Source organism: Protomyctophum bolini, assembly GCF_963924005.1.
Source record: "Protomyctophum bolini genome assembly, chromosome: 24".
Taxonomy (NCBI): domain Eukaryota; kingdom Metazoa; phylum Chordata; class Actinopteri; order Myctophiformes; family Myctophidae; genus Protomyctophum; species Protomyctophum bolini.
This window is the reverse complement of record NC_137885.1, coordinates 23,775,851-23,791,228: the sequence shown is the minus strand read 5'-3', so window position 1 is coordinate 23,791,228 and position 15,378 is coordinate 23,775,851. Positions and strand designations below refer to the sequence as shown.

Below are 15,378 nucleotides of genomic sequence, written 5' to 3'. Positions count from 1 at the left end.
TTCTTCAGTTCTCTCTCTAGCTCTAAATCTCTCTTCCTTGCTTTCACTCTCACTCTGCATCTCTGCCCCCCCCTCCCTCTCTCTCTCTATCTCTCTCTTTCTTTTGCTCTGTCTAATCTTTTAAATCTGTTCTTGTTAATCTTCCAGTGTTTCACTGAGCTCTCATTTTATTATACCTATAATCTCATAGTAGATTCCTGTGTGTGTGCGCGCATGCATGCTTGTGTGTGTGTGTGTGTGTGTGTGTGTGTGTGTGTGTGTGTGTGTGTGTGTGTGTGTGTGTGTGTGTGTGTGTGTGTGTGTGTGTGTGTGTGTGAGAGAGCGTTAGTGCATGTGTGCGTGATATCGTGTTTTAAGACTACGAACAGAGGTGGACTGCTGTCCATACACTGCGTGAAAATAGGAGTTAACCCATTCTGAACGGGAACCCGTTTTGGTGTTAGCATCATGTTATGCTTTAGCTATTGAAAAATAGCAGATCTTCAAGCTCATAGCGCGCCACCGAGTGGCGCGCTACGAGCTTGTAGGTCTGCTATTTTTGAAAAATCAAAGAACGACTGACATTTTTTAGAATCTGATCTCAGGTCAGAATGGGTCCATCAGACCAGTGTGTGTCCAGTGGAAACCTCGCATGAATCTGATCTCAGGTCAGAATGGGTTAACAGGCAATTATGGGCATTGTATTTTGCCCGTAACCTCAAGTTTGTTTCGTTGTAAAGTTTAACGGGGGAGTTTCCTGTAATATACACATCCGTATCCCAAGATTTTTGAATGTGCGTGAAATAGTATGCATGCATAAGTGATGTCATCTCGTCCAAAGACCAAGGATAATTCTAGGAAATAAATCAAAAGCGATGTGTTATAAGTTGTATAACGTCACGGTATAATACTTCCTTCAAGGTGTGAAGTTTCCTCTCGTTTCAGGGAGGTTTATTTTCGGGGGCAAGCTGATGAAATCTAGTGGGTGGGGGGTGTGTGTGGGGGGGGGGGGGGGGTGCGCTTACGGGTGCTTAGAGTGACCATCCCGTAATGGGAAAGGTAAGGTCACAGGTTCAATCCCCAGTGCAAACTGTGTGTCCTCACACAAAGTGTCCTTGGGCAAGACAGTGGAATTCCCCACGTGCTAATTTATTGTAGGTCACTTTGGATGGGACTATAGATGCCATGGAAAGCGCCGCCCGCGATGATCTTGGAGGATTGGGGTATACAACATTGTGGTGTGTGTATGTACGTGCGTGTGCACAGATGCACGCATCTGTGTGTGTGTGTGTGTCTGTGCACATTGGCATCAGTTATCAATGTCTTTGGCATTCAGACATCTGTGTGCGTGTGTGTTTGTGTGTGTGTGTGTGTGTGTGTGTGTGTGTGCGCGTGTGTGTGTGTGCGTGTGTGTGTGTGTGTGTGCGTGTGCGTGTGCGTGCGTGTGCTCACATTGGAGGGAGGGGGTGCACAGAGGTTAAGCAAGGAGAAAGATGTGGCTGCTAGCTTACAGATGTTTAATAATAGCATAGTATCAATGGGCAAGTGGGGCTCAGCCCTCCCTATCTTATGGAGTAAAGATGATAAATTATTATTAAAATGTTTTAGAATAGATACTTTTATATCCTGATATAATCTAAAGCAGCAACAGCATCATATTGTTACAAGAAAAAAAGAAAAAAAAATTACAGCCCAAAAGGCTTCCATTGGCTTTCATTGCGTTGAATGATTGACAGCTGACAAGATACGCCTGCTTGGTTTACGTTGGGGCAAAAATCTCTCAGCCCCAGAGCCAATGGGCCCACTTCAGACTGTGAGGTCATTGGCTTTTGGCCAATCACAGCATCTGCTCGTGTGTGGTTGTTTACGATGTGAAAGAATGGCAGGTGGAAGTATTTTAAATGAAATAAGTTTATTATTTACTTTATAATCCGTTTTGTCCCCTGTCCGTGGAGGGGGAAATGAAGTTAAGAGACTGGGAGCACATCGTCCATTTTGGATATAACAAATGGAAAGGCGACAAAATAGGTTTTGTGAGTTTGAGACTCTTGCTTGGGGCATACAGCTGACCACAGAAAGGTTTTGTACTTTTACTTCTACTCCACTACATCTCGGAGCCAAACTTTGTACTTTTACTTCACTACAATTATTTGAAAACTTTAATAGTTACTAGTTACTTTGGCGATTTTAATTTTGATTAGAAAACATACATTAACCCATTCTGAACGGGAACCCATTTTGGTGTTATAGCATCATGTTGTGCTTTACTATTGAAAAACAGCAGATCTACAAGCTCATAGCGCGCCACCGAGTGGCGCGCTATGAGCTTGTAGGTCTGCTATTTTTGAAAAATCGAACGACTGACATTTTTTAAGTCAGAATGGGTTATAATCAGACCAGTGTGTGTCCAGTGGAAACCTCGTATGAATCTGATCTCAGGTCAGAATGGGTTAACCTCTTCAAACCTATACATTTCGGCCATTTGAAAAAAATCAGCTATTTTCAATAGATTTTCTAGGGACATTCTGCAATATGAATACGTTTACTTTTAGTACTTTAAGTACATTTTGATGCCGATACTCGAGTGCCGCGCTATGAGCTTGTAGGTCTGCTATTTGTTCTTTTACTCAAGTACATTTTCAATTCCATACTTTTTCCACCACTGCTAGTACGTATATGCTTGCCAACCATCCATTGGAATGAGAAATCATCCCTAATTTGGGAACTAAGAGACGTGTCCCTTATTGAACTGATAAGGGACACACTTTGTTCCTTATTTTTGAGACTCAATAATCATCAATGACACACATCTTACAAGTTGAAACAACTTGTATACTTGTTACTATAACACAGGTTGTAACTTGTTGTAACCACTTAAACCACTACTTACTGTAGTAAAGTGGACCTGAAACCAGTTGTCTCAGAGTAATCTAGCAAGAGAGTGGCGACACGAGCGTTGACTCCCATTGTAAGAATTAATGGCATGTGGAAATGCTCATTCTATCTCAATGGGATAGTTCCAATGTTTGGAACTATATAGACCATAATGGTACCCGCTTTGTGGCGAGATCAAAGCGTGTCGCCACTCTCTTACTATTCCACTTGGAGTTTTCTGCACTGCTATTTCCTGTCTACAGTCTACACCAAATCTCGTGAGCTTGTAGTTTGGCTCGGTTTGGCTAATGTCCAAAAGACAAAGTTTATTGATATGAAAACCGATCGCATCGCTCCACAGCCCAGGAGCGCCTGTTGCGCAATCATTCGATGTCGTAGGACGTCATCAAAAATGTCCCCCCCCCCCCTGTTTAGCCGAGGAGAACGAAAATATTAAAACGTTAATAACTTGCGATCTAAATCATCCCGTCCGATTGTACGAAAAAATCATGTGTTAGACGGGGCCCCCCCGCTGTCCAGTCGCTAGGCGCGGTAGAATGAATCTTACCTCCCGTTGTTGTCTAGGGTGGTTTAGCTGCTACATCCACATCCGGGATAACATCGGGGAAAACATCCGGTCCGCTGCTATACATCGCTTGGGCATTATGATTTAATGGATTACAAAACCCCGTGTTAATATTCCATAACTCAGGGAGCATTAATTATCAAAGAGTAGGTCTTGATGGCGTTATCCTTACATTGGCAACCTTATACATGAAAGCAACAGCTATATGTGACACTACTTCAGGGAACTAACAAACGATTGATTAAATTGTCCTTCAAAAGGACCTTTTTGGACATGAACAGGAGGCAATGTGTTCCTGCAGTGCTCCCCCAGGTCACTGTGCACGCACGGCGCACGCACACACACACACACACACACGCACACACGGACATATTGCAACCTCTTATTATCAGCTTTAAGCAAACATGGCAGACAAATCCTCACACGCACACACAACACATGCAGGCACATATGTTCCTATAGCGCGTGAACACTCATACATGCAGGCATATTGACGACTCCTATTGCCAGCCTTAGGGATGCTGAGAAGACGCGCGCACGACACACACACACACACACACACACATTCAGCTGGTCAATGTTAAGATGCAGGGAAGGTAAGCAGGCGTTTAAGATCAATCAGACATCAAACATGGCACACCCTGTGGTTCTATCCCCTGAAACAACACACAATTACATGATCGAAGCATGCACGCACGCGCACACACACACACTCACACACACACTCACACTCACACACCCGTGCAGGATGGAGGAAGACTGTAAAAGTGTATCACTCATACAGTATATAAACACGACTGTATGCATGGGTTGGAGGGTGCTCAGTGGGTATACAGTGAATTTGTTATTGGATTTTTCATGTTGAGAGAAAAATAAGCCAATGGGGGGGGGGGAAGCTTTTGTATTGCACCATTTGTCTTCTTAACACTTTTGAACCCCCAGTATCCATATTCTGAGCAAAGAAACACACCCATGGGGCGCTCTTATCATCGTACACATCATCATGCATCAGCTCATACTGGCCAATCAGAATGCCTGTTGCACACATTTACGTCATACGTTTGACCTAATTCCTCCTTTCATTGTCGATGGACAATATGAGACACACGTCTCATATTGTCCAAGATGACGTACATCTTCCCTTCGTTGTCAATGGCATTTAATGCTTGTGTTGCGGACATTTTGTCGGGACGAAAGCGCCCCTCCAAAAATGACAGATCTACAAGCACACGACATCTCGCAATGTGAGGCGTTGTGAGCTTGAAGATTCGCTATTTTGGGGCACGAGATGTGTTGAACATGGGGAAAAGCATTCCACGTACAGAACCAGTTCGGGTCCACTTTATTAAGTCCAGAGGCTTTAAATGGTTAACCCATTAAGACCTGAGGCGGATTCTACAAGTTTTCTGGAAAACCGGTTGCTTTATATCAGTGATTCTCACACTCTTTCATGTCATGGACCCCCAAAATCATATGTACTGTATTATTCGGCTCTCATAATATTTAGTTTACTCCATTAGAAATGTAAACGTTTGAGCTTTTATTGTGGTGTATGACTTTGACATGACTCTGCACGGTGAACTTTGACCTCACTGACATCTCGACCTTCCAACCAGCTGGATGTCTTTTTTTCCACCAGGCAAACATAGGCTCATGAACAACGGCCAATCACAGCCTGCATCCTGTCTGCCTAAAATAATTGGGTGTGATGTAAGTAAAACCTGTTGAAGTATAGCCTACATCAAATCAACACGCATTAAAACCATTGCAGACAGGCAATGGACAGTTTTTTAAAGTACATTCAGTCCTGATGATGCTCGTGTCTTTGGCTGCTCTCTATAACGTCAGACAGTTGACGACAACAACGTTTCTTTCCATAATATCACGTGGAATGAAGTGTGTGCATACTTTCCATTGGAGATGGGTTCACGTCTGGGTTCCTGGGCGAGGACTCGGGGAGGGGAACGGGGCAGGACAGACAGGACGTGTGTGTGTGTGTGTGTGGGAGGCGACGCGACATGTGTGCCCTCTGCACCTCCACTGAGAAAACAACAGGACAATAATAATGCTATAGTTTTTTCAGTCTGTACTTACAAAAAAAATAATGAAAAAGTCAAACAACCTTTGATGGGCTTTCCAGAGGAAATGGAAAGAGGTGTGTGTGTGTGCATGCGTGCGTGCGCCGTGCGTACGTGCTGCTTTCGACCAACTCGCGAACGAAAAGGCGAACGATGCCTGCATGCACTCCGGTATGGTTTGCCCTCCTTTGCTTGAAGTTGTGGATCGCAGCCAGCCAAATGATATGTATTTAACAATCTATTATTGTCTTTTTTTTCCCCCTCCGTTTTATACCAGAGGAATGTCCCGTGCGTCACTGTGTGTGATGACATGCACGACCTCCCTCTGTACCGCTGACGCCTCTCAACAGAACAATTAAACTGCGTTTGCCCCTTATTGTGACGGAAAGATGACCGCGATTAAGGCTGCAGCTGTAGATTCACTTCTTATAGCGCTTATTCTTCACTTCTTTTCCGATTAATCAAATCATCGAGAAGCACGTTTCTCTTTTTTTTGGGATAATTGTTTGAGTGGCAAAACAGATTCTTCATAATCGACTGAATCAAATTAATTAGTCTGCTGTTGGCCCATTTTGTAAAAAAAAAGGCTTCTAAATCAGTCTTCTGAAAAACCTCTGTCAGTGGTGCTTAACCTTTATCATGTCAAGGAACCCCAGAATTATCTGTATTTGGCCACGGACCCCCATCTGAAAATACGTTGTTCCAGGGACCCCCCCAGAATCAAAGATTTGAGTTCAAAACGTTCGCTCTGAAAGAATATATATTTAAAGATTTGAGGCACATTTTCACGATTTTTCAAAGAAATAGCAGATCTACAAGCTCGTAGTGTGGCACTCAGTGCCGCGCTATGAGCTTGTAAATCTGCTATTTTTCAACAGCTCATGTATAACATAAGGCTTAAAAGAAACACCAAAAGGGGTTCCCGTCTGGAGCATAACAATGGATCAAAACGACCTATATATATATATATATAAGTTAAATGAACATGAACAATGTGAATCTCTGCCTTACCTCTGCAGTTTGCACGGCACCATGTCACGTGTGGTATAGGGACAAAACAAGGCAGAGAATCATGATCATGTGTCACTGAAACCACACATATATAATCGCAGTTGAGCACTTTTTCTCGTCGAGGGCAGCTCTCACCGGCCCAGGGATTTCCTCCACCAGACCTACAGAATAATAGACGTTGACAGATTTACTCTTCCTGACATTCGTTCTACGAGTGCACGCACCGCACATGCTCGCGCACGCCAAGCACACATGCACGTGCACTTATGCTCACATACGGTATGAGCATCCACAAACTCTGTTGTATACGCAGCCTTTCGTGGTCCCCTCAGCCGTTGGACATATTCGTATTCACCTGTTTTGTTTTGGACATTTAACTTCAGTTGTTGTTATCCATTTGGTTTAGGTGTTTGAGCGGTGCCCTGTGCCCTCCATCGTCCATAATTATGTAACCTACCGTACCCCTCCGACTTCATCCGCTTCTGCCAGTCTGTGTTGGAGAGAGATTGTGTATAGTGTGCTCAGCCCTCAGAACTCAGTCTGAACTTGTCTCTTTAGTTTAATACGGTGCATTTCTTTGATCCTGACACATCTTAACTGCAGGTACTTCTCTTAGAGATTGAGAAACCAATTATGTTACCCATTCTTTGTGCCCTCAAAGTGAAATTATTGGACTCAACTAAAGTTATCTTTATTTGGAACAATACATGCCCAGAGATATGTGAAACTTATCTTCAGCGTTCAAAATAATTGGGTGGATCTTTGTCAAATTTCCAGCTGTACTGGGCAGCAATATTTTTTAAATAGTTCTTGGGACGAAAGCAAGTCAGAGGCAAAATCTTTTTTTGTTTTGTTGTTCATGTCTATAATGAATCTGCAACATTTTGTAGCACTGTATAATTATGGTTACATCGCTCATCAATCTCATAATGTAGTGTCATGTAGTATCAATAATAGACTTTTAGGTCTATTATTATTAAAAGTAACTATAGTATTCAAAGTCTAGCATTATAATTATCATTGTTTAACATAATCTTCATTCATTTATTACTTGCGCAAGCAGAGCAGCAAGTACTGTAATCGGCTGCGTATGTCAATCGTATGTCGGTGGTCTCCGTTGATGACGTAACTACGGTACATTTGGTGATCGGCTGTATGTATGTATGTACAGTATGTCGGGTTAAAAATGGAGGTCCCTTATTGGCCATGTATGGCCTACTTGTGTGCAAGGCGCAAGTTGGCCCCTCGACAGAGTGTGGTTCTAGTTAAAGTTGTGTACCATTAAAGGCCAGAGAAGAATGCATACAGTATAAACAAAACGGGTATTATTCAAAATACTGTATAGTCCTTCCTGCACGTGTTTCCCCCTCGACTGTCCATAATCTTTGGATCTCCTCTTCATCACCTCGAGGCCTATAGTCCCCTCGTCTCGGCTCAAAGCAAAGCAGCGGCGAAGGAAGTCATGACGGACAGAGCCATGATAGCGTAGCCCGTACGATACACCTGGGGGATCTTCAAGCCTTTGCCCGTCGCGTCCCACCACAGATGGCGGACGCCGTTGTAGGTGTGGTAGGACAGAGGGAGGGCGATTCCGAACTTGGCCAGGCCGATGAGATAGGGGCCCGCGGGGAGGGAGTGGATCAGGTCGAGGTAGTGCGGGTAACCGCCGCCCGGCGACACCAGCGCCCCCACGGCAAAGGCCGAGATGGCCCCGCTCATTCCGACGCCCGTCACCCTGTGCGTGATGGACATCATCATGGGCACGGACCAGCTGTAGACGGTGAGGTGAGGAGACATGGGTCTTTTTAGAGCCTTGTTCTTGGCCCAGAACTTGTCCATCTCCTCCTGCGCCGTGGTTCCCTTTGGGGCTGAATGTGTGTGTGGTGCGCCGCCGCACGGTGGACCGGAGAGACGGACGCCCCGCCGGGTCAGCGCTCTCAGAACCAGCGCCATGTCCGAGACGTGCCCACGGGCCTGGTTCTAGTTTCTTGACGGTTTGGTGGTCGCGTTCATAGTGCCGGTACTGTACTGTACTGTATCTCTGTTTGTGTCCTTTCACTCTCTTTACCTTACATAGACTTTCTTCAGAGCTCTGGTCTGATGTCACACACGCGATACAAAGCGTTGCATGCCTGACGAGGCCAATTTGCACAGGCGCATTTGCATTTTTATGCTAGTTCTGTTGTTGGCGGTAAGCTAATCGTATTTCTGGTGACCTATCAAAAAGCATAACGACACAAAACTGGAATAAACGTTACTGGTGCAGAATCGCAGTTCCGACTTTGACGTCGGTACTGTGTGACGTCAGTCATCTCCATAACTCCATAAAAGTACTCAAATGTTACAAGTAAAAGTCCTGGAATTAGACATTTACATGAGTAAAGGTACCAAAGTATTGGTATCAAAATACTTAAAGTACGGACCTCATTATGCAGAATGTCTCATAATAAGTCTCATACGTTTTCAAATGTATAATAGCAGATTGGCTGTTTTCAAATGGCCGACATGTATATAGTGTTGAAGTGGTTTGATTTATTGACATTTTTATTCACACTCTGTGGAATGGGTACTTTGTAATAATAAACAAAATCTACAAAGTAAAAGTATAGTAACTCAAGTTTTCAATTGTAGTGGAGTAAAAGTACAATATTTACTTACATCTCAGAGGAAAATTATAAATAACATAAGCTTCCGACTCCTTCTTGCCCATATATGGAGATCTCTGTATCTGTCAGTCCGTACAGTATACAGTTTGGAGATCTCTGAAGGTTATTACTATATGCCCGTATATGGGCAGAGTAGCCAATGTGTCTGTAAGTCAGTCTGTCTTTATGTCGATATGTGGAAATCTTTGTATCCGTCTGCCTGTGTCCCTGTGTCGCTTTTATGCAATATATATATATGGAGATCCAAACCAATGATCCGACCATATTATGGGGCATAATTGCGAACGCAGTGAGCACTTACTATGAGACCTAGCAGATCATGTCTGTGCGTGCGTGCGTGTGTCCCCCCTTGTGCCCATATATGGAGCTGAGTGATTTGTGATGCAACACACTCCATATTTGGACGTATAGCTGCTTTGGGGACTCCTTATATGGTTATGCGTTCACTTCCCGCGTTTGCGCGTCTTACTGGTATGTATCTCTATAAATGTTCTGGAGAACCGCTGATCCAACTTCTTCATACTGGCTACCGTCCGTACTCCCTCGGTTTGAGTTTGAGGTTTTGGACACCTCATACGACCATATTTGGGGATTTGCGTATTAAGACTTCTGATGACGTGTTCATAATTACACCTTGAGGACGTGTGGGCACGTATTTAGTTCCTTTTTAACGATATATAAAACGTGATTACTAAAATCCATGTTTTGACAGCGGCCGTTGCTAGGCCCCTCCCGGACCTGTTTGGCTGCACACGCATGCACCCATTCACTGTCTGGTTTACGACCCGACAAACCTCCCCATTTTCTCTGAATCTATATGCTGCCTCCGCGTGGATTGATCATAATGGCGATGTCCTAATGTCCGACTTCATACATCTCGGTTAGCATACTAACGCTTCTAATGTAGCTGGCGATGTAGTAGTAATGGAAGATTTCACCTCCCTGTTTTGGGGGGAAATGGAAATGGTTTTCAGAGTAAATCTCTCTCACTCTGCTTGCCATTCATAGCCTTTATTCAGAAAGATACCCCTGTTAAGTTCCCTGTTAAATGTATATCAATCAGTAGGCTACTATGAACTTCCTTCCTTCCTTCCATCATTCATCTTCATCATCATCATCATCATCATCATCATCACCATCACCACCATCACCACCACCATAGTGATTAGAGTGATTAGTGTTGACAAACAGGTCACTGTAATCATCTTCATCATCCTCCTCAGATGTCTGTCCGTCTGTCTCCCGTCCGTCCGTCTTCTCTGGACACACGGCCTCGTCGGTGAAACCATGTGGCCAGAGCTCGTTTTGTTTCAGGTGTCGAATGTGGTCTCTGCGGAGGATGGCCGTGATCTCGGCCTTGACCTTGTCTCCTTCCTCGATGTGTTCCACCACCACGTAATCTCCTCTCTTTATCCACACGTTCTTACGGAACTTTGTGGGCATGCTCACCAGGAACCCCACCCCCTGGTCGGTGACGATCTCGTGGAGGTTGTTGCCACAGCCTCTGGTGACCTTCACGATCTGTTGGTTGTCCGCAGGAACGACAAAGTCCTCCAGGAGCTCCCTGATGACATGTTTGCGTTTGGTGGCCTGGGACATTACAGTGATATGCTGGGGCTATGTCTTGTTTAGAATGACTCTTGATGGAAAAATAAGTCCTCGTAATTTCGTTGCGTCAACATGCACTCCTATGTGCTCTTATAGGCTCATGTTGATGACATCAGGATGTCATCATGATGACTTCATGGATCTCCATGTATGGGACATAAAAGGGACACAAATGAAAACCAAAACGCATGCCCCTCTGGATATGCAGAGGTCCTTTGTCCACCAGTCGACTTTGAGGCTTAATCAGGAGTTGTAGTAGCCACGGGGTAATCTAGGCGCTGGACATTGCTCTTGTCTTCATGTCTTTATGTATGTATTATTGTTTTGTTGTCAAATGTATGTATGTATGTTCTGCATACATGGCAGCTGGATTGCAAGACAAAGTACAGTGTGAACTGACAAAGTACTATATCATATCATATCACATCATGTCTGTCCCTTTTATGCCCATATATGGAGATCTCCACCCTTTCTATGGCCATGTGGCAATCTCTGATCTGCCTGTCCTCGTCCCATATTATGGAGTTCCGTGATGTCATCAATCTGTGCCCAGATTTAGTCCCATATAACCGGATATATGCCTTCTCTATCGGTCGGATTGCTGTTTCTCAAAAGTAAAATCGGCATGACGTCATAAGTGGCCTATATAAGTGACGAGCTGTCAGCAAGATCCTTTTCACAAACTTCCCGGTGAGAAGAGAAGTTTATTAGTCTTGGAGTTCTAGTTTCCTTTTGCTTCCGAGTGATCAGTTCTTTGGTGTAGTCAGTTTTGTACCCCATCTTGATATTCTTCAGTAAAGAGTAGTTTCCTTTTTGTGAGTCTGGTTATGGTTCTTATGATAGTACCTCCTCCCCACACCATGGACCGCCCAGCAGACCCCAACGTCCTGAGACAGACAATCATCAACCAGGAGCAGCGCTTGGATCGCTACGAGCAGACGCTGCAAACTGTCGTGGACCACCTGAGTAACATATCCGCTACAATGCCCACTCCCCGCGTCAAACAATCCAACAACATGAATGCAATGGCCTCTTCACCAAAAGCCTTTGCAGTTAAACAACCCAGCAACACGGATGCAATTACCTCATCGCCAAAATCCTTCTCAGTCGAACCGCTGAGGCATGTTTATGACCACCACCCGTTACGGGGGCAGCAGGCCCTGCAAACTGCCGTGGGCCAGTTGTGTAATCTCTCTGCCACTTTGGCCGCTCCCCGCGTTGAACAGCTCGGTAACAGGGAGGCCGTTGCCTCTTCGCCGGAAGCCTTTGCAGCAGAACTCGGGCGCATTCATGAGCACCCTGTACGGGGGCAACAGGCAGGCCAACAGTTAATGAAACTGCGGCAGGGTAGGCTCAGTGTTCGTGAGTATGCAGACAGATTCTGCGGCTTGGCAGCAGAGTCTGGCTGGAATGATAATGCCCTAATCACCGCTTTCCAGACTGGGCTTAACAGGGAGATTGGCAAGGAGTTGGCTCTCAAAGAGGAACTAGGGTCGTTGGAGGAATGTATCAATTTAGCTTTTAGAATGTCAGACCAGGCTACTCTGCAGTGGCGTGCTGAGCATCTTTCCAGAGCCGTGACCCGCCCCTTGGGGAGTGGTAGGTGTACCAGAGCCAAATTGATCCCAGAAGAAAGGAGTAGACGTATTTCAAGTTGTAGCTGCCTTTATTGTGGTGAGAAGGGTCATTTCTTGGCTGCGTGCCCGGTACGACCAAAAGACAATGCACGCCAGTATTCCCGAGTAACGGGGGGTGGTGGCCAGTGTACCAGAACCTACCAGCAACCCGAACCTGAACTCGGGCCTATTCAGATAGGTCCAAGTCAATTAACTGCAGACGAGAGGGATAGACGTATGACAAGTTTTAGCTGCCTTTATTGCGGCGGGAAGGGTCATTTCCTGGCCACGTGCCCCACACGGCCAAAAGACTGTGCCCAACAGTATGCCCAAGTAACAAGCCCCCTAGGGGATGGCAGGTTTACCAAAGCCAGCCTGCGACCCGAACCTGACCATCGGCCTATGCAGACGGTTTCAACCCGATTAACCCCAGACGAAAGGAATAGACGTATGGCGAGTCATTGCTGCCTTTATTGCGGCGAGGATGGACATTTCTTGACCATGTGTCCCATACGGCCAAAAGACCGGGAGGCATACTGACTAGCTCTGGAAGACTCAAAATGAGCGGCCAAGGTTGTCATGACCACATTGAAGTCACTGCCCGTATAGATTGAGGATCACCTGAGAATGTCATAGACGGAACACTTGTTGACCCACTAGGTGTACCCATTAAGGCCATTGACCAAAAGCTAGGCCACTGATCTTTCTCTACTGGTATCTGATCCGCATAAATATTATTAGTTCTTCTACCCATACCCTTAGTGTCGGCATATCCCTGGCCTGTGGCCCACAATCCGGAGATAGATTGAAGCTCAGGGGCTTTTATACAGTGCGTCTCTATATGTATGCAGAGTTTTCAGTTCACTTCCCCGCCAGTAACCTCTGTTACAGAGAAGTTCCAGAGGTCTAGTACGATTGTGCAGGTGTTTAGTTTAGGACAGAGCCAGCCATATCCTTGCATTGCCCCTCCCAGCCTTCTACGTGGAAAAGTCCAGGTAGTGAGGAATTGAGGGATACACACCCTGGCTGTGAGTGGGATGTTAGTGGGTGGGAAGGGGTGCGATGGGTGCGTTTTCGCTCATTAGAATCCTGGTATCCGGTGTCAATCACAACATAGCCTCGCCCCCAAAGCATACCCCTTCATCATCAATTAAAAAAATTACTGGGACCATAATTTACAAATAAAAGGTCTTCATGAAAAGGTTTACCAAGCTAAAGAAATTGGAGAAACGGCTCGATGGCCTTCTAATGAAAGCGCAACATCTCTCTTGGGAGAGCCACCCATCCATCAACTTATCTAATATACGGCAACCTTCCCCGTGTTTAGTCCGATCCAGAAGAACACCGTGTGATGGCCAGCTGCTAGAGAGCTTCTCATGAGGTTACTGTATATCTTGACCTCTGGTCAAAGCAGACCAGACGTAGAAAACTGTCGATCCCTGATGTCATCGCTAGGGACATGTGCATCAGTAAGCAGGAACTGAATGAAGGACCGGGAAGTCTGGCGTGGCATTGTGAAATCCACAATCTCGACCGCGGTCGAAATATTATGACTGAGAACTGCAGCATTTTCACTTCCACATTGGCTTCATTTTGAACAGCAGAACCTTGGCACATGGGTGAGCTATCTTTATTTCTTTTCAGCAGACTTCCGGGCAAGAGATGCTCATAGAAACGGACGCCATAGAGCAGTGATTTGTTCTCAGTCTTTTTCATGCCAAGGACTAGGGATCACCTTTTTTTCCTCCCGATCCGATTCCGATTTTGAGTATCTGCCGATACAGATTCTTCCCGGTCCCGATATTTAGATTTTTATGCCATATCACAATAGTACAATATCCCAAATCAGAGTCTTATATGATGATATGGATATCATTTTGATACTAGGGATGTCCCCATCACGTTTCTTTGCTCCCGATCCGATTCCGATCATTTAAAAATGAAGTGATCAGCCCCAATGTCCGATTACGTGAACGGCCCCGATTTCTAATTACGTGATCGGATCGGGACAACCCTACCAAGGACCCTGCATGTGTGTATTATGTGACTGCAGTCACATAATACAGTCACATGTGACTGCAGTCACATAATACAATATAACTTTTTTTTGCCATATAAACACAGTTGAAATGTTGAAGGTTTTCATTCTAGAGTCGTTAAATGACTGCAACCGGTACAAAAACGCTCCTGAACTGAAATGGGCCCCTGAAGTTTGTTTTCCTTCTTTTCTTATGGACCCGGACCCTAATTGGCCCGTTACTTTTTTTTACCTGAGATCCTATTATTTCCGATATTTTACAGACCCGACACAGGAATCCACGATTGTACGCCATGAATGTTGCAGTGTTTGTGTTTGTGTCGGTCCGCACTGGACCGACGGTCGGCAGTCTCCAGTCGCGAGACAAGACTCCCCGACAAGAAGCTCCAGTCGCTTGCCGTCCGTAGCGCCTTGTCGATGCGTCGGAACCCGTCAGTTGCCGATGTCGGGAACGACGCTATCCATGTTGTAGTGATGAGGGGGGTAAATTAATCCACTGTAGAGTGGACTTCTAGTCTGCTCGTCATGTTTCAGGGCCCTTTGGCCCTGAGCACGTGCCCAAAGTGCCCGTATGGTAGATTCGGCCCTGGCTAGAGCCCCGCAAAAATACAGGGTATCACCAGTCATGTGTTAATAAACTATTTAGTTTTAGTTTTCTACTCTATAGGCCACTAGTGCTTTATGGACAGACCCTTAAAGGTATACTGTTTAACTCAGGGTGTATATATAATGTGTAAATTACAACACTGAACTGATCTGATTATAGATTATATATATATAAAAATGAAACGATATAAAACCAAACGCTTCTCGATTACTCGATTAACCAAGAACATAATCGATACAATAATCTAGTCAGACAACTCACGAATAGATTTACCAACATTTATTTGTAGAATGAGAACACAAGTGTGCATATGAT

General features: G+C 45.1%; 2 protein-coding genes across 2 annotated transcripts; both read right to left on the bottom strand.

Annotated features, from left to right (window-relative positions):
• Positions 1-7,962: 7,962 nt before the first annotated feature.
• Positions 7,963-8,481, bottom strand: LOC308311824 (succinate dehydrogenase cytochrome b560 subunit, mitochondrial-like; the record flags this gene model as incomplete). Its single annotated transcript, XM_080758600.1, has 1 exon — positions 7,963-8,481. One exon carries the CDS (start codon positions 8,479-8,481, stop codon positions 7,963-7,965), a length of 519 nt encoding a protein of 172 aa, XP_080614726.1.
• Positions 8,482-8,724: 243 nt separating this feature from the next.
• LOC308311823 (putative RNA-binding protein EIF1AD) lies at positions 8,725-10,793 on the bottom strand (the record flags this gene model as incomplete). Its single annotated transcript, XM_080758599.1, has 2 exons — positions 8,725-8,744; positions 10,337-10,793. The coding sequence occupies 2 exons, from the start codon at positions 10,791-10,793 to the stop codon at positions 8,725-8,727; spliced, it is 477 nt and encodes a 158-aa protein (XP_080614725.1).
• Positions 10,794-15,378: the final 4,585 nt, after the last annotated feature.